The 25,460-nt window shown below is 35.9% G+C and overlaps 1 protein-coding gene across 2 annotated transcripts in view; it reads left to right on the top strand.

Moving 5' to 3' along the window:
• The window catches only part of si:dkey-183c6.8, a 29,092-nt gene extending 4,211 nt beyond the window's left edge, over positions 1–24,881 (top strand). The window contains exons 2-18 of one of the 2 annotated variants that reach the window (XR_012383273.1): positions 1,276–1,327; positions 7,934–8,031; positions 9,382–9,512; positions 9,697–9,868; positions 11,401–11,499; positions 12,266–12,535; positions 13,432–13,518; positions 14,115–14,533; positions 16,456–16,630; positions 16,733–16,789; positions 17,489–17,574; positions 17,676–17,780; positions 17,875–17,966; positions 19,740–19,935; positions 20,482–20,638; positions 20,719–22,320; positions 22,640–24,881. Coding sequence is in view for 1 of the 2 variants with exons in the window: in XM_017357015.4 (XP_017212504.1) it covers positions 1,276–1,327; positions 7,934–8,031; positions 9,382–9,512; positions 9,697–9,868; positions 11,401–11,499; positions 12,266–12,535; positions 13,432–13,518; positions 14,115–14,533; positions 16,456–16,630; positions 16,733–16,789; positions 17,489–17,574; positions 17,676–17,780; positions 17,875–17,966; positions 19,740–19,935; positions 20,482–20,638; positions 20,719–20,855 (2,333 nt within the window). In the remaining variant the exon portion in view is untranslated. Of the gene's footprint in view, positions 1–1,275; positions 1,328–7,933; positions 8,032–9,381; positions 9,513–9,696; positions 9,869–11,400; positions 11,500–12,265; positions 12,536–13,431; positions 13,519–14,114; positions 14,534–16,455; positions 16,631–16,732; positions 16,790–17,488; positions 17,575–17,675; positions 17,781–17,874; positions 17,967–19,739; positions 19,936–20,481; positions 20,639–20,718 lie in introns of both variants that reach the window. The other variant, XM_017357015.4, reaches the window with a different exon arrangement.
• The last annotated feature ends 579 nt before the right edge of the window (positions 24,882–25,460 follow it).

Here is a 25,460-nt window from a genome sequence, read left to right as displayed (position 1 = left end):
AGAAATTGGGGAAAAAATTAAGCAGGAGGCTAATAATTCAGGGGGGCTAATAAATCTGACTTCAACTGTATGTCAAATGCTTCAGCAAAGACTGTGTGCTTTCTTTAAAAATATTCTTCCCTTTCCAGCTAATTCTTACCAAAAACGCCCACTCAGACAGAAAGAGACCACCTCCCTCCAATTAACGCTTGGTCCACCCTGAAGGACATCAAAACAAGATTTATGTGGGGGTCAGCCCTTTAAATTGCTTTCTCTGATCTATATATTAAACATTAATAATTAAAATATATAACATAAATATACATTTGACCCCTCTATAACGGTTCATACCATTGTGAATGCGTAATCGCACCAATCAATTATAGGAAAAATATTCAACATTCTAAAACTGGCAGTTCTAGAGCACCGATAGACATCTTAAGTATTCACAAAACTCGTTTCTTGTAAAATAGGTGTTTATATCTTCATGTAGCCTAAAAAGAAGAACAAATAGACATAATTTATATAGTTTGACCTACAGTAACATCTAAAATAGTAACTAAATATACCTCAAAACACTAAAAACTTATACATTTTATTAAAATATGAGATGTAATTTAAATACATTCATAAATTTGATTCACTGAAGCATGTATTACCAAACTACTGTAGCCTACACAAAAAAAGTTAACACTCCTGATCGTCAATGTCTAATTCGCACTCTGGATACTACACAACAAAAAAATGAAGGGCGTCAGTTCGGGAAGTCAGCTACCTTTTGTTAAATAATTTAGAACTGCAATAAAATACGTGCACATTTTCCATACTTCCATCTTTTTGTATGCATAACATTTGAATTCATATTCAAAAATACGTTATATAATTCTTTACCATTTTAAAAATATTTAAATTCTAGTTTTACAGATGTTATTTTTGTCACATTATTTCAAATATGAGGCTAAGAAATAGCTATATTTTTTTTGTTTGGTGGGGCCAGTGAAAATGTTGACTGGGCAAGTAGAAAAAATACTTAGCGTTAAACCCTGCCATGGCCATTATTATATAACAGGCACAGAATGGTACTGTATGTATGGGCCCAAAATTCGGAGTCTGCCCAAAATGTGTCTGTTTGAGTGGGTTGTAGTGAGGAGGAGGTGGAGAAAAACAGAAATACTAAAAGCTTTGGGGCAGTTATGAAATGCTGCCTTGTGTAAAAACGCAGAAAAAATAATTTAAGTATTTGTTTTTGTCTGCATATTTTGTATATGTGATGGTTTTGTGTATTTTACTCCTCAGGTTTCTATGGGCGACCCTGGTCAATGGAACAAAGGAAGGTACTATTTCAGTGGTGAGTATTGTATCTGAACACACTTTTGAATGGAATGTGGATTGCTTTTTGTATGCACTTGAGTTATTGGAAGAACACTGGATGCATGTTATTGGTGTGGTGTTGTGTAATGTCATATAGGACGGTGATTAAGATTGTGCTGGCGATGTGAGGCTGTCCGGGGGGCAGTGCAGAGCAGCTGGTGCGTTGCAGAGGTGTAAAAGAGTGTGGGCAGAGAGACAAATGGCTTTTTCTGACTAATGACTGGACACTGGTGCCAGCATGACTCCATTGAGCCACAGTTTCACACGTCTTCATACATTAGCCGTGATGAAAGCAGTGGCAAGGAGCAAGTCTACTTTCTATCGTAGCTTTGAAGCAGAACTCTGGTAAAGTGGAAATAGAGAGGAATAAACAGAAATAAGAAGATGATATTTTAATAATAATAATTGTAATAGGAATAATAATATATAAATATGAGATCTTTAAATAGTAGTCATTATACATGGTTTAATAATAATATTAACAGTAATAGTAATAATAATAATGACATTTAATCATTATTATTAATTACATATTCATTATTATTATTATAATTTTATAATTTTCCTGCAATATCAATTTGTATTATTTGCTTGTGATTGACATTATCTTATATTATTTAATATATTTACTACTAATTATGTTCATAATAAAATTTTAATAAAAAAAATCATAATTTCTAATATTCTAATATATTTGTTTCCCCCTAAAATGAAATATATTAATTATGCTGGCTTCTAGTCCCTTGTTATTCAATATAATATACTAATACTACTATTACTAAATAATAGTAATATTAATAATAATAATAATAATAACAATAATAGGAAAAAGATGAGGAGGAAAAAGAAGAAGAATTAGGAGTATTTGATATATTAGCATTGATTAATTTCTTGTGATAGTTGGCTGTTTATTCCGCTGTGGAAAATTAATGAATAAATGAATTTCTTGGGATCAGCTCTTTCTTTCTTATGTTATTGGATTTGTAATTATATATAATAACACTCCAAATAATATTAAAATTTGTCATAAACAATATTGTTATTTGATATATTGTAATTTCTTTATAACTACAAATTATGAATAATAGCTAACGAGATAATGTTTTGTGCATATTTATTGAGATTTATTTAAATGTTCAACAGTGGTTGAAGGATAGAAAGAGAAACAATAGGAAACAGGGTAATTGCATCTGTGCTGTAAAGAATCCTATTTTTATGCTGCAGGCTAGTATAGTGCTAATCTAGCTGGTAATCAGTTGTTGGAGTTAATTAAACAAGTCTTATAATTGTAAAGAAGCCTGGTGATACCAACAAACCACCACCTAAATCAGGTATACCGAACGCTCCTGTGCTGTGTTGAGTCTCTGCTTTCCTTTAGTCATGAAGCAGTTTTTCTCTCTCATCTGCAGCACTGATGAACAAACTCACACTGGACTGGCAGATCCCTACTTGATCTGCAAAACCCAAGTGCTCCTGCCTTAAGCTTAGTGCAGCGTCTGTTATACAAGGGATAGTTCACCCAAAATATGAAAATTTCCTCTACATTTACTTACATTAAAGTGGTTCTAACCTTTTATAAATTTTTTTCATCTGCTGAACACAAGACAAGATATACTGAAGAATGTTGGAAAAAAATGGCCATTGACATTCATTGTAGGACCAAAAATAATATGGAAGTCAGTATAGCGTTATTTGTTTTTCAACATTCTTCAGTATATGTTCACTTTTGTTTAACAGAGGAAAGTGGAAGAAATAAGTGGATGATCAGTACATTTTCGGGTAAGAAAAAATTCGAAGTGGGTTTTTTAGCCATGAATCAGAGATGCTCAAAGTAGGGCCTGTGGGCCAAAGTTGGCCCTTTGTAATCTTTGATTTGGCCCTCAGTCTCATCTAAGAAGAAATTGAGAATGATGGGGAGAGGTTTGGGACGAATGCCTTTAGCAGAGATCACCATTTTTATTTTGACGTAATCTTTTTTGTTTGTTTGTTTTATTGCTTAGCTACAAAAAAAGCAAACTGAAATGAAATGTTTCAATTAAATGTTCAAATGTAAATGTCACTCGACCGAAGGACTATGCAGAACACGTCGCCATCGTTGAGCAAATCAAGGCAAAAATAGCCAACTCCATTCTGTTATTATTAAATTTTCTTTCTTTATACTAAAATAAGTTCATTATATATGTCACGTAATAAAGGGACTAAGCTGAAAAAAAAATTAATGAATGAATATATGTCACGTAAGAAAAAGGGAGAATCTAACGAGTGAAGGACAGTTTAATGAAGTGCAACAGTGAATATAAGTCTTAAAGTGCTCAAAAGGATAAAGAGACTAGCAGAATGTCCAGTACAGAGAGCTTCCACAAGTCCAGAAAACCTGGACATTACTCAGACAGGAACATGAAAATAATAAGCAGTGAAACACAGACTGTTAAACAGCCCACAAAACAGGCATCAGCTAGAACTCTATGATTAGGTAAGCTGATCGGTATACACGCTACCATGAAAAGGTAAACAGACACACTCACCCACGCACACACACCACAACACATACTTCATAAAATACAGGAAGAACACACAGACCCATAAACCATGACAATATAATGTTAAAAATACATATGCTGTATTAGTTCATATAAGCAGAGTTTTCTAGTTAATTTTTTTATATTTTAAGTAAATTAGGAAATTAGCCATGGCAACTATATTTACCTTTGGTCCACTAGCTACGATGTTTGGTTTTTGGCCCTTTATAGGAAAACGTTTGGGCACCCCTGGCAAAAATGAATCTTAAGAACATATTCATAATAGTTATAGTCATACTTAAGAAACCACTTGCTCACTCACTATACTTCAGCTTAGTCCCTAGTTTAGCTTGGTATCTAGTTTAGCAGGGGTCAGCACAGCGAAATGAACCGCCAATTATTCTGGCATATGTATTATGCGGCAGATGCCAATCCAGATGCAACCAAACCATAGAAAACACCCATACAATCAATTCACCTATACACTGCATGTCTTTGAACTGTGTGGAAACCAGAGCACCCAGACGAAACCCCCACGAACATGTAAACTCCAACATTTTTTTAGAATTAAAAGGTGTATTTCTACATGAAACCATGAAATAATGGCTTACTATTTGTAAAATATTCCAGAATTATTCATTCATTTGTATGTGATGCTCAAATCTGTCAAGTTTACAATTACAAAATACAATGGATCACAGAAAATCTATACAGCATAGTTATATTACTTGAAACGAGTCCATTTTGTCAAGGTCTTTGTCTCAGTATCAACTGTATTTGTATTCATACAGCTATGCTTTGGTCTTTTCTTGGGCTCATTCATGTTGTTGTGTCTTGGTTGTAAAATTCTTTGATATGTCCCAATTTAGGTGGTCTAGAGCACATGATATGACTAAGGGATGTGAGACGGGGTACAACAGGGCATGCGACAGTTCCATTAAATGGACTAAATCGTTTAAACAGGACGTTGTGCATATATTTGTGTGTGTTGTTCTGATCAGTGACAAAAATTAGTGCGTATGAATCCATCTGCACAGGAAGAAAGAAGGGAAGAGAAAGATTGCACATACACACACACACACTCTCTCTCTCTCTCTCTCTCTCTCTCTCTTAAGCGATAGAGGCACTGGTTCAAACTCAGCCTAGGATGAAAAGAGTAATAGTGGAGGCGAAAGTAGGGGGATGAGAACTTTTACACGCTTGACTGAGAGTGGAGTGATTGTGCTGATTCAGTGGATGAAGGGAAAGAAGGAGGAGAAAATGGAGGTGGTGAAAGAAGAGGGTGAAAATGAGAGATTCTATCTGCTCATTAGCATTTTAAATAGGTTGGCGAGGGAGAAACCCAAAATTAGCTTTGTTGTGTGTCCATGTGTGTGTGAGTGTGAGTGTAAGCACAGGCTTGTTAGAGGTTAACCTTTGGGGATGTTCTTTAATATTTTATATAAGCACTAACTCAGCCTCAATCTATTTAGGGAGTGTGCTTTTCTCAGGAGAGGACTCTCTCTGTTTCGCACACACACTGACAGAATAGTCTATGTTTGGCAAAGATGTTATGCCGCATTTCTAGTTATAGGCTCAGATCTTCATTAAAACATTAATGTGAAAGAATCCCTCTCAGTTCTTTGAAACAAGCATCTTACAAATCATTCCTGAAATTGAGGGATTTTATAACAACCCTAGTTTAGTTTTTGACTGTTTAGAAAATACATTTATTAATTACACATATCAGAGTAGTTTATTCATTGTGAACTAAGAATGTCAAACTCTCACGATTGCGGTATCATTCCTTCGTCTTGCATTTTATGTAATAACTGGCTTTAAATAGTTTGAACTAAAATTAAATTATATATTTAAAATAATTGTGACAAATTTACAGGGTAAATGTAAATTATACAGAATTTAAACGTAAAAATGTAGCTCCTCTATGACATGTTGGTTACCAAGTATAAATATTTGATATTTTTTACAGGGAAATTTGCTACATTTACATTTAGTCATTTAGCAGATGCTTTTATCCAAAGCGACTTACAAATGAGGACAAGTAAGCAATTTACACAACTATAAGAGCAACAATGAATAAGTGCTATAGGCCAGTTTCAGGTCTGTAAAGTCTAAGAAGAAAAGTATTAGTAATTTTTTTTTTGAGTACCATTAGTGGTATATCTAGTGGCAATTGCAGATTAGGAAGTGAAGTGGAGACTAAATAGTTGAGTTTTTAGTCGTTTCTTGAAGACAGCGAGTGACTCTGCCGTTCTGATGCAGTTAAGGAGTTCATTCCACCAACTGGGCAGATTTAATGCGAGCGTTCGCGAAAGTGACTTCTTCCCTCTTTGGGATGGAACCACGAGGCGACGTTCATTCACAGAACGCAAGTTTCTGGAGGGCACATAGATCTGCAGAAGTGAGAGCAGATAAGAAGGAGCAAGCCAGAAGTCACTTTGTAGGCAAACATTAGAGCTTTGAATTTGATGCGAGCAGCAACTGGCAGCCAGTGCAAACGGATGAGCAGCGGAGTGACATGTGCTCTTTTAGGTTCATTGAAGACCACTCGTGCTGCTGCGTTTTGGAGCAGCTGAAGAGGCTTGATAGAGTTAGCTGGAAGCCCGGCTAGTAGAGAGTTGCAGTAATCCAGTTTGGAGAGAACAAGAGTTTGAACAAGGAGTTGAGCTGCATGTTCAGATAAGAAGGGTCGGATCTTTCTGATGTTATAGAGTGCGAATCTGCACGATCGAGCAGTTCTAGAAATGTGGTCAGAGAAGTTCAGTTGGTCATCAATCGTTACTCCAAATCGTTACTGCTAAATGTGTACTTCACTCATTGTATAGATTCAAAACATTTTTTTCTTTTTCTTTTTTATTAATCGTCGGTTAATTTAATACATGAGCACATACAGATACATTCTCAGCTATACAGTAGGGAAAAAGGGGAAATATACAAACAAGTAAACAGGGTAATACAGTCAGGCTATTAGCTAAAATATACAGCATAGAATTGAAAAATCAGGAGAAATTATTAATGCAGTGCTAAAAGGTGTCCATAACTGCCGAAAGTCATCTGACTTTTGATGTATGTCAAAGGTGAGTTTCTCGAATGGAAATTGCGTACATACTTGAGACAACCACATTTTAAAGGAGGTTACCTGAGGAGATGACCACAATAGAAGTATACATTTCTTTGCCAGATAGACCAAGATTAAAAACAAATGCTTAGTGTGGGAGTCCAACACATTCTCTACTGCAACAAATAACAAATACAATTCCATAGAAAAACTACATTTTGATTCAAAACATTTTTAATGCAATATGGGTTTTTCATATTCAGATTTTAAATTCAAGTAGAATTTAATTAATGAAGAATCTTTTAATCTGGGGTGACCGATATCACTAACAATATCACAGAAATCAAGTCACAGGCCTTTACAGACACCTAGAAAGTCAGGGAGGATTTATTTTTAAGGTTTGTTACAACCTGTTCACACACTTACAAATTAAAATTCTTACATATATCACTCTTGAAATATTTGTTAAGAGAATATTGCCATTGACATTTAATGATTATCAGAATCAGAATCGGTTTTATTGCCAAGTGTGTTTAAACACACAAGGAATTTGCTTTGGCTACAGAAGCTTCCAGTGTACATAAAGTGACAAGTGACAACACGAAAATGAATATGAAAAAAGTTATAAGGTGCTGTTTACAAATGCGTGCGAGAAAGTATTGCATTGTATGTTGTTAAAGGTGCTGTATACAAGTATGAATGAGAAAGTAATACTAACAATAAACAGAACACTTAATATACTAACAATAAACAGAAAATATTGCAGTGCAATTAACCTATTTATATTTTTACAGTGGAGAATGAAATTTACAAAGGAAGCATTCACTTTTTTTCCACTGCAGAGAAATCGACCCTCTGCTGTTGTTAAACTCAGACTCTGCAGGAAATGTGACCCCTTATATTATTAATAGTGCATGATCAATGGATGTCACTCTCACTTTTCCCTTTGCTGTATGTTGCTCTCTTTTTTCTTGAAACCAAATGTAAAATCTGTTCTCCCTTTCAGGATGCAGATGTGGGGTTTGAACACATATCTGTATGGTCCTAAAGATGATCTGAAGCACCGGTTGCTGTGGAGAGAGGTTTATTCAGCAGAGGAAGAAGGTGAGGGGATTTATACAGTAAATATATATAGCTTTTTTTATTAGAGCAAGAACACTAGGTCAAGCTGTTTATTTACATTTACATTTAGTCATTTAGCAGATGCTTTTGTCCAAAGCGACTTAAGATTGAGGAGTCATTCAGCAATTCAACAAGAAGAGGCAATACACACAAGAAGTGCTGATTATACAAAGGAACTGCTAGTGCTCAGAGAATTAAGTGCTAGAGTAAGAAGGAGGAGTGTTTTTTTAATAGAGAGAAGAGTGTTTCTACGGGTGGTTTGCCAAGCCCACTCACCTGTGAGAAGCACACCTAAATGCACAATATTTTTTTTGAGATATGGATGGATTATTTAATCTGTTTATTTCAGTTTGTATTATAAGAGAGCATAATGTGAACAATCAGAACTGCACTTAACATAATTATATAAACATAATTTATCTAATATATTAAAAGACCTAATGTATGCCTCTAGTGTCTTCAGAAAGATTTCTGTCAAGTCAAATTACCTCATGGGTAATATACCCGTATAATACTATAAACCATATACTATAATAATAATATACCATGCTGTAAGTACCTCTTATATAAAAGCAAGACATTCTGATTGATTCTGAATGAGCTTCTCCACATTTCCAGAAGTGGGCGGAGACTTTACATCTTATGCTTTGATTACTTCCAGAACAAGCAACTAAAAATATGCATTATCTTGTCAGTTTGAACTCCTGATCTATAGTTTTTTTGAGTGTCTACACACAGACAAAATATGCAGGAACCTGTCGCTGTATTTTAGATCTGTGAACAGTCATTTCTTGAAAATGACAACAATCAACTTACTGGATGAACATTATTTACATTTTGGATATTGTGAAGTGTACCAGAAGAAAATGTCACTACAATCAAGGCATTTGAAGTAGTTTAGATATAATATTTACTGTCACAAAGAATGTCTCTCTTTAAAAGAAACTTTGTAATTGAACTTTTTCAAACATAAACGGTAGTGACTTAAGGAAGCAGGAAATATTGAAAAGCAGACAAGAACCAGAAGGTATGAGAGATTGGGCTGTGTTGTGAGTATTATCTAATATTATTATTTGGCACTACTTGAATATTTGCTCTTATGCTTGATGAAAGTAGGCTTTAATATCTTTAACAAGCAATCTCTTTTTCAGCTCAATGAAAATACAACTTGACAATGCATTCATTATAATAAATAGTAAATTATGAGGTAGTGTTATTTTTATAATGGAGTTTAAAAGAGTGTGGCTTGAGAATTACATTTTTATGGCCATATCTCATCTTATATCTTGTCATTTTCTCACTCTCTTTCTATTTTTCTCTCATTGACTCCAGCTCAGTTGAAGGCTCTAGTTTGTGAGGCCCGATCGAGGGGTCTTACGTTTGTATACGCTCTTTCCCCGGGACAGGACATCGTCTTCTCCAGCTCTTGTGACCTCACACTGCTTAAGCGCAAACTCAGACAGGTAAGAAAAAAGCTTATTGCAGTTGGATCAGTTTTCAGCCCATGCTCATATTTTACTATATTTTATTATATTTTAATATTTTATTAATATGTTTATAACTTTAGAATCTGCAAAACTCTTTTGTACAGTTTGGCCATTTTTTTAAAATGAAGGATCGCCTTGTACTTTTTCATTTCACCACTAGGTGTCAGATCTGGGCTGCCAGGCTTTTGCTCTCCTGTTCGATGACATTGATCACTCCATGTGCCAGTCAGATACAGAGGCCTTTTCTTCATTCGCTCACGCCCAGGTCACCGTGGCTAATGAGATCTTCCGTTTCCTGGGGGAACCACCTGTCTTCCTATTCTGTCCCACTGGTAGGCCAGTACATAAATATCTCAGGCTTAGTTCATTACAGAACAACAAAAAGCTTGAATCATTTATATAAGTCGCCATGAAATGGAAGTTAAGCTTGTCTTTTTTTGCCAATAAAATCCAGCTGCAGACCCACACACGTTTCAGCAGACAAAATCCAGGACACAAGATCTAGGCAAGGGCGAACCATCTATGGTTACGACGGATGTTAATTTTTTTAACGTCTTCTTGGACCATGTCTACAATATATTAGCTGGCAACTCATCACATGGTCACCCACTGAAGAAAAGCAGGGCTGCGTCCGGTCAGTACCGAGATGGGAAACCACATGGGGAAACTAGGTTGCTGCCTGAAGTGGTGTTAGTGAGGCCAGCAGGTGGTGCCCAACCTGGGGTCTGTGTAGGTCCTAATGCCCCAGTGCAGTGTATATATATATATATATATATATATATATATATATATATATATATATATATATATATATATGTATATATGTGTGTGTGTGTGTGTGTAATAAATAGTGTACACAAAAGACAATAGTGTATACTATTTCACAAATATGGCGATCAAGACGGGGGGAAAAGGAAACATTGATTGATAAAAATATATAAACAATCTAAATGGATTCATTATAATGAAGGAAATAATAGCAATTTAATATGTTTTAGGCCATAATACATCTTTATATGTAATAAAAATCTTAATAAATGTATATCACTATATTGATATTTTACTCCAGGTATTGAATAGTATTTATTTGCTTAATTAAATAATAGTCACTAGTGTTTTAACTGATTATATTTGTTTACATAAAATGAGCACCAAAACTGCACAGATGTTAAAATGATCGCAAAATGATCATAATAATGAAATAACGACTGAAATGGGAAACCCTAAACTGTTCACGATGTCAATCGCCATATTTGTGAAATACAGTAGTTGGCGATATTGCTCCTGAGGAATTAGTTGTTAAACTAGAAAAAATAAAAGTAGACTGATCCGTCATTAATCTAACATGGGTCGCCCCTGTGTTTTTTGCAGCGAATGCCCTTCCAGCTGCAACCTTGCAACTGGGAAACACCCACACACTCTTGCATTCACACACATACACTACGGCCAGTTTAGCTTATTCAGTTCACCTGTACTGCATGTCTTTGTACTGTGGGGGGAAACCGAAGCACCCAGTGGAAACCCACACGAACACGGGGAGAGCATGCAAACTCCAAACGGGAAATGTCATCTGACCCAGCTGGGGCTCAAACCAGCAACCTTCTTGCTGTGAGGCGATCGTGCTACCCACTGTGCTGCTCCTAAGAGCAAATTATTTTTGACAAAATTATGAAGTTCTTGCTTATAACTACTTTTGACATATAAAAATAAGCAGAGTACATTTTGATTTCATGGCGACTTTAATCAGTGATAACTGCTCTCCTCTTATCATCCTAAAACCAAACTTTGTTGCCTTTCCTTACATTGTCTTTTTCCCCTTCTCCCTTCCAAAACAGTACTGTGCTGTTATTTCTTTTCTCTCTAGAGTACTGTAGTTCTCTCTGCACTCCGAGTGTGTCAAAGTCTCCCTACCTGCTGACTATTGGGGAGGATCTTCTGCCTGACATCTCTGTCATCTGGACCGGTGAGAGACATTTCTCTCATACATGCATTTTTGTTTTAAACATCCCTTTAGTTTGTTACTAGTTGCAAAGCACAGAATGTTTTTGAGCAGGATTACAAACCACAAACTCCACTCACAAGCTATTATTTACACCATGTACATCCAGACTCCAGTAGTTGGTAGAGTTTTTAGTAAATGTACTCCAGTCAAAGAACAAGTAATTACTTTCACAGATCTCTTTTAAATGAATGTTTTCTGTAGGTTGCTAAATGACTAGGTATTTGTATATATACATATACATTAGATTAGTGAGATTACCTAAACTGGAACTATTCTAACACAAAACGAAACTTAAGATCAATGTCCTAAACTTTGTACACCCAAATTAATGTTGGTATTGAATAAAATTTTAATAAAGAGGAAAAAAAAAGATTTAACATTTACTTGCAATGTATTATCTTTTTATTCTTGAAGATTTGTGGTTGAATAATTATTACTGTTAAGGCTGTCGTATGCCAAAGCTGAGTGGCCTTCTCTGAATGTAAGAAGGTACACCCACTGGATGACTCTTCTGGGTCTGGTGCCTTTATACTTATGTTCCCTTCTTCATACAGTTGAAGTCAGAATTATTAGCCCCCGTGTTTATTTTTCCCCCCAATTTCTGTTTAACGGAGAGATTTTTTTCAACACTTTTTTAAATATAAGTATATAAGTTTTAATAACTTATAGTTTATTATAGTTTAATAACAGTATTTGTATTCACCTTCTGGCCATTATTTTTCTAAAGGGAATAAGGTGATTTCTCGAGAATTGAGTGCTGATTCACTAGCAGAGGTCCAGTCGGTGCTTCGAAGGCCACCCTTGATTTGGGACAACCTCCACGCTAATGATTATGACTCCCGACGTGTCTTCCTGGGGCCTTTTAAGGGCCGTCCTCCTGGACTCAGGGCCCACCTGAGCGGCCTGCTGCTAAACCCAAACTGCGAGTTTGAAGCCAACTTTATCCCACTGCATACACTGGGAAGCTGGTATAAGGAAAGAAAGGAGACTGGAAAAGGTGAGAGCAAAATTAAGGATGTTAGATGTTATCATATTTTAAAGTATGGGTACTAGCAATGCCAAGATTATGAAGATTTAAGACTTCAATTTCCAGGGAATGCATAACTTGATAAAGTGTACATGTTCAATGCAATGCAAGTGTCAAAACTCTTAACCTCTTAAGGCCCAAGGTGTTTTCTATATGCATTATAGGCTTATTGAAACCTAATTAGAAAAAACCCAAGTATCATCTTTTGATAAGATGTACTTTTAGAGAAAAGCGATGTCCATATATGTGGACTTGTGGTCCGAACTTACAGAAAACACTTTTTTCTGACATAGAAAAAAAATATGACATAGACATTTTTTTTAGCTTGCTTTAACTATCAGAGAGTAAAATACATCATTTTTTCCCATTTTGGACAGTTAAAAATAGTGTTTGGGACATTTCATATGCTGCAAAACAGTTGCAGGATGACACTGTATGTCTGTAACAAAATCTAAAACATTCAAAGTATTTTAAATAGCCACTCGCGTTACGTTTTTTCCACAGTTCTGCCAGTGAGAGTAACTGAGCTCAAGAGCATCAAATGAAAAGCAAACAAGAAGCGTCATGAAGGGGTGGGGCATGTCAGTTACTAGAGAGCATTTTATTGGTCAGTAGTTTTGATGAGAAACTGAAATGTTGGAATGTTGATCCATTTAGGCGGAAGTAACAAACTATTCGTTTTTTATGTGAATTTTGTCACATTTTGTTTTTTTGTTTTGCTTTTTAGCACACAAGATTATAGATATCCTTAAGACTAACAAACTTATACTAACATCTAAAAAAATTATTTTAATTTCATGGGAAATTTAATGAATGAGCAGATGTAGAAAGTTTTTCCTTGCTAACCCACAGTGACGTCTGTATAGGTGACAAAGAGGCCTATAGTGTTGATAGAGCTCTGTCAACTGCTCTGCAAGACTGGATAAAAGAACTCAGCCTTCCTCTACAGCCTGGTAAGGACTGGAATGACTGGATTAGACTATAAATGGGACTTTTGTGTTTAATTATGCATTTTTAATAAATCATTGTATTTATTTACATTTATACCCTGCATTTAGGGTATTACATTTAAAGGGTTAGTTTACCCAAAAATGAAAAAAAAAAATCTTTATGAGTTTTTCTTCTGTTGAACACAAAAATATTGTGAAAAGATTCATATTCCATTGACTTCCATAGTAGGAAAAAATTGTATATAGAAGTCAATGGGTCCTATAGCAACCAGTATTTTTTAGAATTTATTCTTCTGTGCTTGACAGATTTCAGATGCAGCCCAAGTTTTTTTTTACTCAGACCATGGGTTTTTATTTTATTTTGTTTTATTTTATTTTATTTTATTTTATTTTATTTTATTTTATTTTATTTTATTTTATTTTATTTTATTTTATTTTATTTTATTTTTCAATTAACAACTATAATATAACTATAATACTTTCAATAACCAGCACTTATTTTTGAATTAATAAATTCATTGATTGATTTTATTTTGAAGTATCACTTCTTGTCTGATTACTGATTTCTGTTCACTGATTTCTAATCTCATCTTCTGTAGGACGTCAGCTGAGGCCAACAGACCTCAAGCCCTCAACACTCTCTGTTAAATCAAAGTCCTCCGATAGCTCAGACAATCAACATGGAGCCCAGCCCAAACGTCCCATAACCTCTTCCCAAAGCACAGGGGCTCTTTCTAGCGATGAAATCCCAGCAGACCCTGCTATAAGCCAGGATCTGAAAGCTGGGGAGAACCATGTCTGCAGGAGCTCCAGCCATGATAAGTCCTCTAGAAGGGGGCTGTGTTCTGGACGAGCTCCTCTCAGCGAGGCGCAGGTCCGACTGCTGGTTGGCTTGTATTACTTGCCACATGAACACGGGCCGCCCGCTCAAAACCTGCTGCTGGACCTCACGTGGCTCAAAGCCAACTGTCACTGTGTCAGTGTCAATGAAAATGGCAAGAAAGCCTCGCCACAGAAGGTGAACTAATGATTCATGACATTTTATGTGAAAGCTATTGAGACATTCTACCAGAAACGTACACTATCTGTTCCTGAATTAAAAACATAAATACAGTAAATAAATAAAAAAATTATCAAAAAAAAAAAAACTAAAATGGACTGATGGCTGATTTCTTTAAGTTGTTCTGTAAAAGAATATGTCATTCATCTGGTTCTCAGATTCTTTTTCTTTATTAAAAACACTTTACAAAAGTACAAATCCTGTCATTGTCCTTGTCTTTAGCCCAACTGAAACTACAGCTTTAATAGTTTTGTTACGCTAAAAGCTGTTATTTAGAAGAAAAAAAACTTCAGAAATTTAGAAATAAGTTGTTTTCATTCACATAAATGGATTAAAAATATCAAAATATAAATAAATTCTAAAAAAAATTTACATTGTCCCCATGTTTCTGTCAGTCCTGCCACATTTAAATAAAATTTAACATAAAATGTGTACAATACATCTTTAAGGCTATGACTCAAAGGAGGTGACATTATCTGATGGAGAAGCTGACAGTGATTAAGAATGCATTCTGTTATTGAACTGTTTGACTTTATGCTTGTTTTTGTATGATATTTGAGGAAGACAAGCATAAAGGTCAGGCCCTGTCACGTTTTGTAAAACATAAATAAAAATGTATGTTTCTGACAGAATGTTCATATTATTATTTGAGTACTGATTCAACATTAATGTGATATTTAATGTGATTGGAAAACTCAATCTAAAAATATAAAATAATTTTTATTATTACATATGGTATTGATGTACATAGGAATTTCAATTGGCAAAGGGATTCCAGAGGGCACCTTGATGTCAAAACAATGTAGAAAACGAAATAAATACACATTAAAAAATTATAAACTTTGACATAAATTTGAATTCTAACATTGGCATCAAAGAACAAAAATCAGTTACAGGACAGTCCTGTAATGATGCCAATTTTAAATGTCAAGTTGATGTCAATTCGATGTCTTTTTGGTATCAAGGTAGATTACATGCGTTTTAGAGATGCAAAATCCAGTGTAAATTTGTAATTAAAGCTTTCAGATGAATACAAATTCACTTATATTATTATTATTATTATACTTTGTGTCGCTATTTTAGTGGTCAAAAAGGCATATATGTGTGGATGTCAGTAGGGATTAGGTGTGTTAGGGCGATATTACAGTTTCACATCACACTACTTCACATTAAAATTTACACTGGTAGCAAAATTTGATGGGTAGCATGTTGCGTCATCAACATGTGCTACCTACTTTTTGAATGGGAGGTAGAACAATCTGACAAGGTATAGCAAATCGACAGAACATCGACACTTTGAGAGTCAAAAATCATACAGGCAAAACTAATTAATACCAGTAGCTTCTGGCAATTTAAGCCCCTGTAAACATGGTTTGGAACATTTTTCAAGGATGTAGATTATAGGTCTCAAACTGGATTCCTGGAAAGGCCGCAACTCTGCACAGTTTTTCTCCAACTCTAATCAAACACAGCTGATCCAACTAATCAAGGTGTTCAAGACTGCTAGAGACTATTAAGTAGGAGTGAGTTGGAGGTGGTTGGAGATAAACTATGCAGAGCTGCGGCCCTCCAGTAATTGAGTTTGAGACTACTCCTGTAGATTTGAACTAATAATATCATAATATCATCAATAATAATGGTCAGGTTCTGATTGTTTCACTTCATACGATCTCATTGCATCGTCATGAGCCACAATTTAACTTTACCTTATAAGTGTTTTTTACCTAAAAGACTTTATGAATGTATATTTAAGCTACAATTCACCTCTAATGTTTTACTGACATTGAAGTTCTAAATTTTAGATGGCCATGGAGCATTTAAATGTACAGCGAAGAATTAAATTCTTTGGTGAACTGTCCCTTAAATGTTTCTCTTGTCAGGTAGAGGAATGGAGGGCTCGTGCGGGCCATTTTCTGGCAGCGTGTGATGATGTGGCAATACTTCACAGTGCTGTTGTGAACAGCATCAATAGGGCTGTTCTCTATGACCTTTACCCTTATATCTGGGACCTGAGAAACACTCTGCTGGTGGCCAAAGCCTTTATCTGCTGGCTAGGTGAGAATCTTTTATTGATGTGATTTGTGTTTTGGATTTTTGAATGTAAACCACCATTTTAGTTTTGTCCTATCTGCTGACAGTAATATATTTTTCTCTCAGAGGGTCGTATACTGAGTGAAGGTTCTCCATTAGGATCCTGGAAGAACTGCTTTCACTGTGAGTGTCGACATGTACCTGTACACTGACAGCTGCATAATAATTTATGCTTAGTTTTCTCAAGTTGGGGTCAGTAATTGATAACAATTTTTTTGAAAAATAACTTCTTTAGATCTTTAGATGGATTCAGTTGATCAAAGTGACAAAATGTAATGTTACTAAGTATTTTAACCTTTTATTGGGCAAATATTTTCTATAAAAAATTAAGTTTTCATCATTCAAAATAGTCAGAATTGTTTCTTGAAATACAGAAATTCAAATGACATTTTCTAACATGTTATAAAAACTCTCTCAATATTTTCAGATTACAATTATATTTCACAATGTTCAGTCCCTCCAGGATTTTGCAGGGACTTTTTATATTTGTGTCCTAAAATATAATCTAATTAAGGAATTATTCGTTTCAATTCTTGTGTTTGGCTGTGAAAATAAACAAAAGTCTTGTAAACGGTTTTTGTTTTGGATCACAAGAAACCCGGGACTCGCAAAATCTCAGAGAGACTGAATATTTATTGTTTTACTGCATTTTTATATAAAACACAGCCTTGAGCAGAACAGACTTTGAAATGCATAAAAAATGTACCAACCCCAACATTTTGAACAATAATTTATGTTTAAAAATGCACTGTGGATGCATTAAAACATGCCACATCAGTTCTGGACACTCGTTCTGATGAGTCTTGAATGAACTGTTCACAGGGTGTGGAGCTTCCTCGGGGGCGGAGTTACATGGTGTAGAGGCAGAGCCATGGGTGTTTAAAGGGGGTCTATCTGGAGAGGTGCAGGTGGGAATGGCACAAATAATTCAGGCTCACTAATGAACTTGTTTGTTTATTGCCAGTCTTTTCCTGACTCGTTTTTTTTCTGTTTCTGGGATGTGAATCAGATGCTTCTGCCTGTGGGAACCAGCAGTGAGTTGTTCAGTCACCCTCCTCCTCTATTCCCCACCTCTCGACTCTACAACATACGACCATTCTTGCAAAAAGACAAGGTGACTCAGGCATATAAGTTAACCCAAGGACTAACCCTAACCGATTCTACATATATGACATAAATGACTTTTGTTGTTTTTTCCCCAACTCTAGGTGGAGCTGTATCGAATGGTGCATCAGCTGCATCAGAGGGGTAAAGGAGGTCAGGATGCTGCCTTCTGCCATCCAGACCTAATTGGAGACAGGTAAGACTTAGAGTGCTCTCAAGCATATTTCAGCCCCTGTGTAACAATTTATACATTTTAATTGTCTTTAAATGCCTCCATTTGAAATTGAATCTTCTGATTGCAGTCACTGATTTCTGATTTTATTTATTTAAATGTAAAAATTGTGTCTGTATAAACAAAAACATCTCGATTTGGAAATGAATCAGCAACCTAATAAACAATTAATACATTTCATTTGATACATATTTATTTTTAGCAAAACAATGACTCAAACATTGATTAAAATTAAAATTAAAAATGTAAACATACTAAGCATGATTGTTTTGTGGAAGAAAACATTAAACATTTAACTAATTAACATATTAATATTTCACAATTTTACTGTTTATACTGTATGATCAAATAAATGTAGCACATGTAAACTTGGCCACAATTTATAACAAGGATTAATTAATGAATGTGTTTACTTACATAAACAAAGAATCAACAATACTTAAACAGCATTTATAAATCATAGTTAACTTAATTTGAACACTTCAACAATTCATAACAATGTGTTAAATTAAATTTTATTTTAATATTCTACTTAAAAATTGTGCAAGTACTTAAAGTACTGACAGTGAATGACTATATGTTCAATTAACATAAACTTTTAAAAACCTTTAAGATATATATATTTTTATGTATGATTTACACTCATTGGATTAAGATCTGGTGACTGTGGAAATCATTTGAGTACAGTGAACTCATTGTCATGTTTAAGAAACCAGTCTGAGAGGATTTGCGCTTTATGACATGGCGCGTTATCCTGCTGGAAGTAGCCATCAGAAGATGGATACACTGTGGTCATAAAGAGATGGACATGGTCAGCAATAATACTCAGTTAGGTTGTGGCGTTCACACGATGCTCAATTGGTACTAATGGACCAAAAGTGTGCCAAGAAAATATCCCCCACACCTTTACACCACCACCAGCAGCCTGAACCGTCGATGCAAGAGAGGATGGATCCATACTTTCATGTTGTTAACACCAAATTCTGACCTTACCATCCGAATGTTGCAGCAGAAATCAAGACTCATCAGACCAGGCAACGTTTTTCCAATCTTCTATTGTCCAATTTTGGTGAGCCTGTGTGAATCGTAACCTCAGTTTTCTGTTCTTAGCTGACAGGAGTGGCTGCCAGTGCTGCTGTAGCCCATCTGCCTCAAGGTTGGACCTGTTGTGCAGAGTTGCTCTTCAGCATACCTCAGTTGTAACGAGTGGTTATTTGAGTTACTGTTGCCTTTCTCTCAGCTCAAACCAGTCTGGTCATTCTCCTCTGCCCTCTGGCATCAACAAGGCATTTGCACCCACAGAACTGTTGCTCACTGGATATTTTCTCTTTTTCACACAATTCTCTGTAAACTCTAGAGATGGTTGTGCGTGAAAATGCCAGTAGATCAGCATTTTCTGATATACTCAGACCAGCCCGTCTGGCACCAAAAATCATGCCACGTTCAAAGTCACTTAAATCACCTTTCTTCCCCATTCTGATGCTCAGTTTGAACCTACCTAATATTGTACCTAATAAAGTGGCCGTTGAGTGTATTTATACAGTTTTAAAAGATTCCATTGAGATACAGATGAAAAAACAACAAAATAATAATTATCTGAGCAAAATAAATACGCAAAAGCAATTTTTAGGAGTAGTGAAGGTAGTCAAGGACAAAATGTGCCAAATGTAATGCCTTTATTGGTCCTGAAAGATTGCTAAGGTATATGAGAGATATCAGGCTGTGTTTGTGTTTCAGGTGTTTGGGTGCGTCTCTGGCCTTGTGCCCGGAGTATAGCTTGGTGCTGGAGGATGAACTGGGGGTATGTGGGTGTGCTGTGGGCATTCTGGATGTCCGGTCCTTTGCCAAGCGATGTCAGGCCACCTGGCTACCTGCTATGAGGGACAAATATCCGTCACGACCCCATGGAGCCAGTGGACACAGTGTAACAAAGGTAAGGGTTATGACTAAACACAGCCACACTTGCACCAGTATTTCCTGCAGATCCTGAATATCCTGCAGTGTTTGCAGGATACCTTGATTTTTCAACTAAGTAAGGTTAGATTTGCCAGACCATTATACATTCAATGTATTGAGTAAGACATAAATGTCAGTGTATATTAAATGTGTCATTATTACTTTAAAACATTTTGTGTTTTTAAAACATGTTTAAAAGTGCAGTATGTAAGTTTGACACCCAGTGGTTGAACTAGGTATTGCACCTCTGAATCAAAACAAACGCAAGACAAGGTTGCCAGATTGTGAACAGAAGCGAGTGATTTAAACCGTGTTATAACTAAAAGCAACGGCACTCAATAAAAGGGATTTTTTCCTTATATATCTGACTTCAGCATTGTTTTTTAGATAACCAAGTATGTTATGTTGGCATGTTTCTTAAATATCTGCAAACATATTATTATATTTTTTTTGCTTTAGAAGAGTAAAAAACTTACAAACAGCACCTTTATGTGAAAATGGCATTTTCCCTCCAAACCACTAGGAGGCGATGCTGTATTTCCACGAAGAACAGGATTACCCAGACTCCTTGCTGTATCATTTTCCATCTCAGCTCAGGCTCGAGGCTCTTCCTGAGCTGGTGGACTGTAGCGTCAGTCGTAGCCTTCTGACAGCCCTGCTCACAGCACTTAAAGCTAACGGTATGCTAATCTGAGTGTAATTTGCTACCTTTTATTATAGCTGATATAGTGGTCTTGATAAAAGTGTTGTTTGTTTTCAGGTTCACAAGGTGTTTTCTGTGAGGTTCAGCCTACAGATGGATTGCGGATCGAATTTCTGACAAAGCTGGGGTTTCTGGAAATCCTCCGTGGAGAAGCACGACCAAGAGAAGGGGTAGTTTTGGGGAGGCTGTTATAAGCAAATAGATAAAATATAAAAGATCTAAAGGGAAAAGAGTTAAAATATTTGAAGTCTGAGCTGTGGTTATAGTTAAGATAAAAATGGTTGGGTTTAAAAGTGCTTTAGTGAAGTGTTAAGGTCTATTCACAACTCTGAGGAGTAAAAAAATGGAGTAAATATTAAATAAATGAATAAAACAATGAATTCTGCATGCTGTAGAAGTCCATCTATTAACCCAATAATGAAGCTATCAGCATGGTCGAAGGTAAATGCGTATAAGCCTTTACTAGTGGTTTTGAAAATAATTCTATTTATTAGAATTTATTCACATTTGTTTTTCAGCTCCGGATTTATTCTGACTCCAATTTTAAGTGACCGTCAAATTTTTACTGTATTTCTTATTGTAAGAATGAATCACATTCATTGTTTATGATTCAATTTAGAGTTTTGATTTATATCTGATCACGTACTATTCAGTTCTACGTTCATTAGGAACCAAACGCTGTTTAGAGTTCTATGCCACAAGATTGCGTTTCTTTTTACGGACATTGTCTTGACATTCCAAAGTTAGTCAGAGTATGCAGGGTTAACTAATACCTTAATACTAGGGGTGTGACGAGACACAGGATTGGGTTCACGAGAACGAGACAAGATTTTTACCCTATTTTTAAGAAATCTTCAATAATGAAATATATGAATGGAAAATAGTCTTTTATTCAACTAAAGAAAAAAAATCACAAAATACAAAACTAATTTGGTGCTTTAAAAAGAAAAGAAAAAAATCTTTTTTTAAAATCAACCAGTTATGAATGTTATTTAACTTATATTTTAATGAATTCTATGCAGTACAGGACATGCAAACACTTCTAAATATTTAGGTAAAACTCTACTGACTGGCTTCTCCTCTGTTGCAATTTCACATGAAAATTCAAACTCTTTTCCACAAATTAAGTAAAGTTTATTTCTAAACTAATTTCGAGAGGATCACATGCTTAAGATTGTTTCCAGCCGGTCCCGCATTATTCAATTTATGATTCACCAATCAGACGATTTCTAAGCATTATTAATACCCTAAGGTCCACAGGACAGCCATCTTCGTTTTAAAGAATCCCCCCCTTCCACCCTTACTCCTTCTATTGTCCAAGATGTGTGGCACGGTGGCCTTGTGGTTCATAATGTTACTTCACAGCAAAAACGTCACTGGTTCTAGTCTTTACCAAGCCAGCTGACGTTTCTGTGCGGAGTTTATATGTTCTTCCCGTGCTCACATGGGTTTCCCCCGGGTATCCAGGTTTCCTCCCACCGTCCAAAAACATGCAACTTAAGTTAATTGACTAATCCAAATCAGCACCATAGACATGCTCCTAGTAAGTACTTATTTCTTAAGAGCAATCACTATCTGTTAATTAGCTACTACAGCAGGGGCGTTCTCAAGATCTACCTGAGGTCAAACTCCCCTCTCGCCTTGCAAACGGGATATAAAGTGCTATTGACCTTATTCTAAAATGCGGAAGTGTGCCTGTTTTCGCGATTGTCTTAGAACTTCCGATTCAGTCGCCTACGGGAGAAATGACTAGGAATAATAAACGGCAGAAAATGGCCAAACTACTTGCTCTACAAACAAATGTTTGCATGACTACACAGACCAAGTAGCATAATATAATAAGAAAATATTAAATTGCAACATCAAGCAGCGTAACGAGCAGTTGTTAACGTCAAAAAATGAATGGAAGTGAATGTGACCGGAAGTCGCGAGACAAAAAGATTCAAATGGCAGCGCCCACTCGTCAGCGGAGAATAAGGTGAATAGCCCTTTGTATCCATTTATAAATCTCCTCGTCCACCACCAGTGGGCAGCATCCACCTGGATGACGTGACAGCAGTCATATTGCACCAGACTGCACACCACACACTAGCTGATTGGTTGGAGAGGAGACGGAGTAATGAAGCCAATTATAATATGGGGATGGTTAGGAGGCCAGTGGGCAAATTAGGCCAGGATGCCGGGGTTAAACCCCGTACACTTTTTCTAAGGATATCCTGGGATTTTTAACGACCACAGAGAGTCAGGACCTCGGTTTAACGTCTCATCTGAAAGATGGAACACTGACTCGATAGGTGCAAAGAATAGTATCAAACAGCTGTGTGTGTACGACTTTTTGCAAAATGCGGCTAAAAGTCCTACACGACGTCAATAGTTTGATTATGGTGTTTACATGTTTGTACTGCACTTGACTTCTAAAAAACTCTAAATTGAATCATAAACGATGAATGCGATCCATTCTTACATTTAGAAGTACAGTTTAAATTTGACGGTCACTTATAATTGGAGTCAGATTAAATTCAGAGCTGAAAAACAAATATAAATAAATTCTAATAATCAACAGAATTCTTTTCAAAAGCACTAGCAAGGGCTCACATGCATTTAACATTCGACCTTGCTGTCAGTTTTGTCATTGGGCTAATCCGCTTGTTAAATGGTGATGTGTTAGTGACGTATGTAATACAGTTTCCGGGTCCAAGCCGCCACTCATTTGAATTGACAAAATTCTCGTTTATGACCACTTTTATTCCTATCACACATTATAGGGATTTTTATATCAAGTCATAGTGTACACAACAATCTCTGGGCTTGCTGCATCACAAATACCAAAATTTTAACAACTTATTAAAAATGTATCACTTTCTGACCATCGGATATTAGGCATGGATATATATATATATTGCGATTGTGATTTTCAAAAGTATTACAGCACTTTGTAAACGTTTATTATTACCATTTGATGGGTCTCCCCATTCAGTTTCATAGAGCGATTGGACCCGGAAGCCCCTTCGCATGACATCACGCATAGATGGACTTTTACAATGCCATAATCAACTCCAATATCAGACCAAAAAAATTAACTTTTAATTTTTTTTGTACTTTTTGGATGCATTTTCTTTTAAAAGTAAAAAATACCATTGTCAGGAGAAAAAAGATTTAACAAAACAAGCGATGTATTGGACAAAAGAGCAGGATTTAAAAAATTTAACTGACAGATGTCATGGGATTATCATATTTAACATCTTTTTTGTGAATGTTTACTAATATCCTGGCATTCGTTTACATTGTATTTGGTGTGAACAGGCCTTTAGGCTTCATGGTCAAAGCTGGAAACAAGATAAATCATTAGGGATGAAATGAGAACTTAATAGTGATCACCTTTTTACAGCTTCATCCTCGCTAATCAGCATTCTGTTTGCTTTCTCGCTGCATCTAAAGCTTTCCTACTGGCTCTGCTTTTGGGAATAGAAAAACTTGTGCTGTTTTACTGATAGTGTCTGTGTTGCAGCTGTGGATGGCTGTAGGAGCAAAAAGCACAACGTTACACCTTTTTTATTCAACACGCACACACTATTCCCTTAAAGCCATTTATGGACAGGCACACAAAGCAGACCCTTGAAGACTTGTAATAGTTCCTCCAGTGCACTGAAGGGCCTTGACCCCCACTGCTACAAGACTGATGAATCACAGTGCGTCTCACTGGGCTTTTTATAGCTCTTCCGTTGAATGAAAGCACACACACACTCTGAGAGGCAAAATTATCGTTAGCTTTTGACTTCTCTTTTTGTCCTTTCATAAACACACACACAGAGACATTGTATGCACGTCTGCCTTCTGGTCTTTAACCAACAGACTTCTTTATTCGCCATGGCAATCAGAAAAGAAACATAATAATTAATACTGCTTTTTTAGCACCGTTGATTTTAATATCTTTTCATTTTTTGTTGTTGTTTCTGATCTTTTCTGCTTTTAATCTAACTTTACTTGTGGAACACTTTTGATTTTGCATGTTAACTTTTAGGTCATCCACTTCATATGCTTTTGTGAGCACTTTCACTATTTCTGCAGGAGTTCATGTTGGAATTGTGATGTGCACTGGAAGGTATCAGCTTAGGTAGGTGAAATTTCATGTTTGCATTTAATGTTTTTAAGGATTATGGTACAGTGCAAATGCAGTTTTTGTAACAATGGAATAAAACATGTTTACAGCATCATTCAAATCTTTCTTGCAAAATGTCATTTTTTAATGTGTTTTTATGTCTTTGTGTTTATATACACAATTCTACACTCACCACCACTTTATTAGGGACACCTATTCAACTGCTTGTTAATTCACATTTCTAATCAGCCAATCACATGTCAACAACTCAATGCGTTTCGGCATGTAGACATGGTCTAGAGGATCTGCTGTAGTTCAAACCGAGCATTAGAATGAGGAAGAAAGGGTATTTAAGAGACTTTGAACATGGTTGATGGTGCCAGATGGGCTGGTCTGAGTATTTCAGAAACTGCTGATCTACTGGCATTTTCGCGCACAACCATTTCTAGGGTTTACATAGAATGGTCTAAAAAAGAGAAAATATCCAGTAAGTGGCAATTCTGTGGGTGCAAATGCCTTGTTGATGCCAGAGTTCAGAGGAGAATGGCCAGACTGGTTCCAGCTGATAGAAAGGCAACAGTAACTCAAATAGCTACTCGCTACAACCGAGGTATGCAGTTGAGCATTTCTGAACGCACAACATGTCAAAGCTTAAGGGAGATTGGCTACAGCAGCAGAAGACCACACTGGCAGCCACTCC

The sequence above is a fragment of the Danio rerio genome, chromosome 7 (assembly GCF_049306965.1).
Source record: "Danio rerio strain Tuebingen ecotype United States chromosome 7, GRCz12tu, whole genome shotgun sequence".
Classification (NCBI taxonomy): Eukaryota; Metazoa; Chordata; class Actinopteri; order Cypriniformes; family Danionidae; genus Danio; species Danio rerio.
The sequence above is the reverse complement of the archived record's forward strand: the minus strand, read 5'-3'. Positions and strand labels throughout refer to the sequence as shown.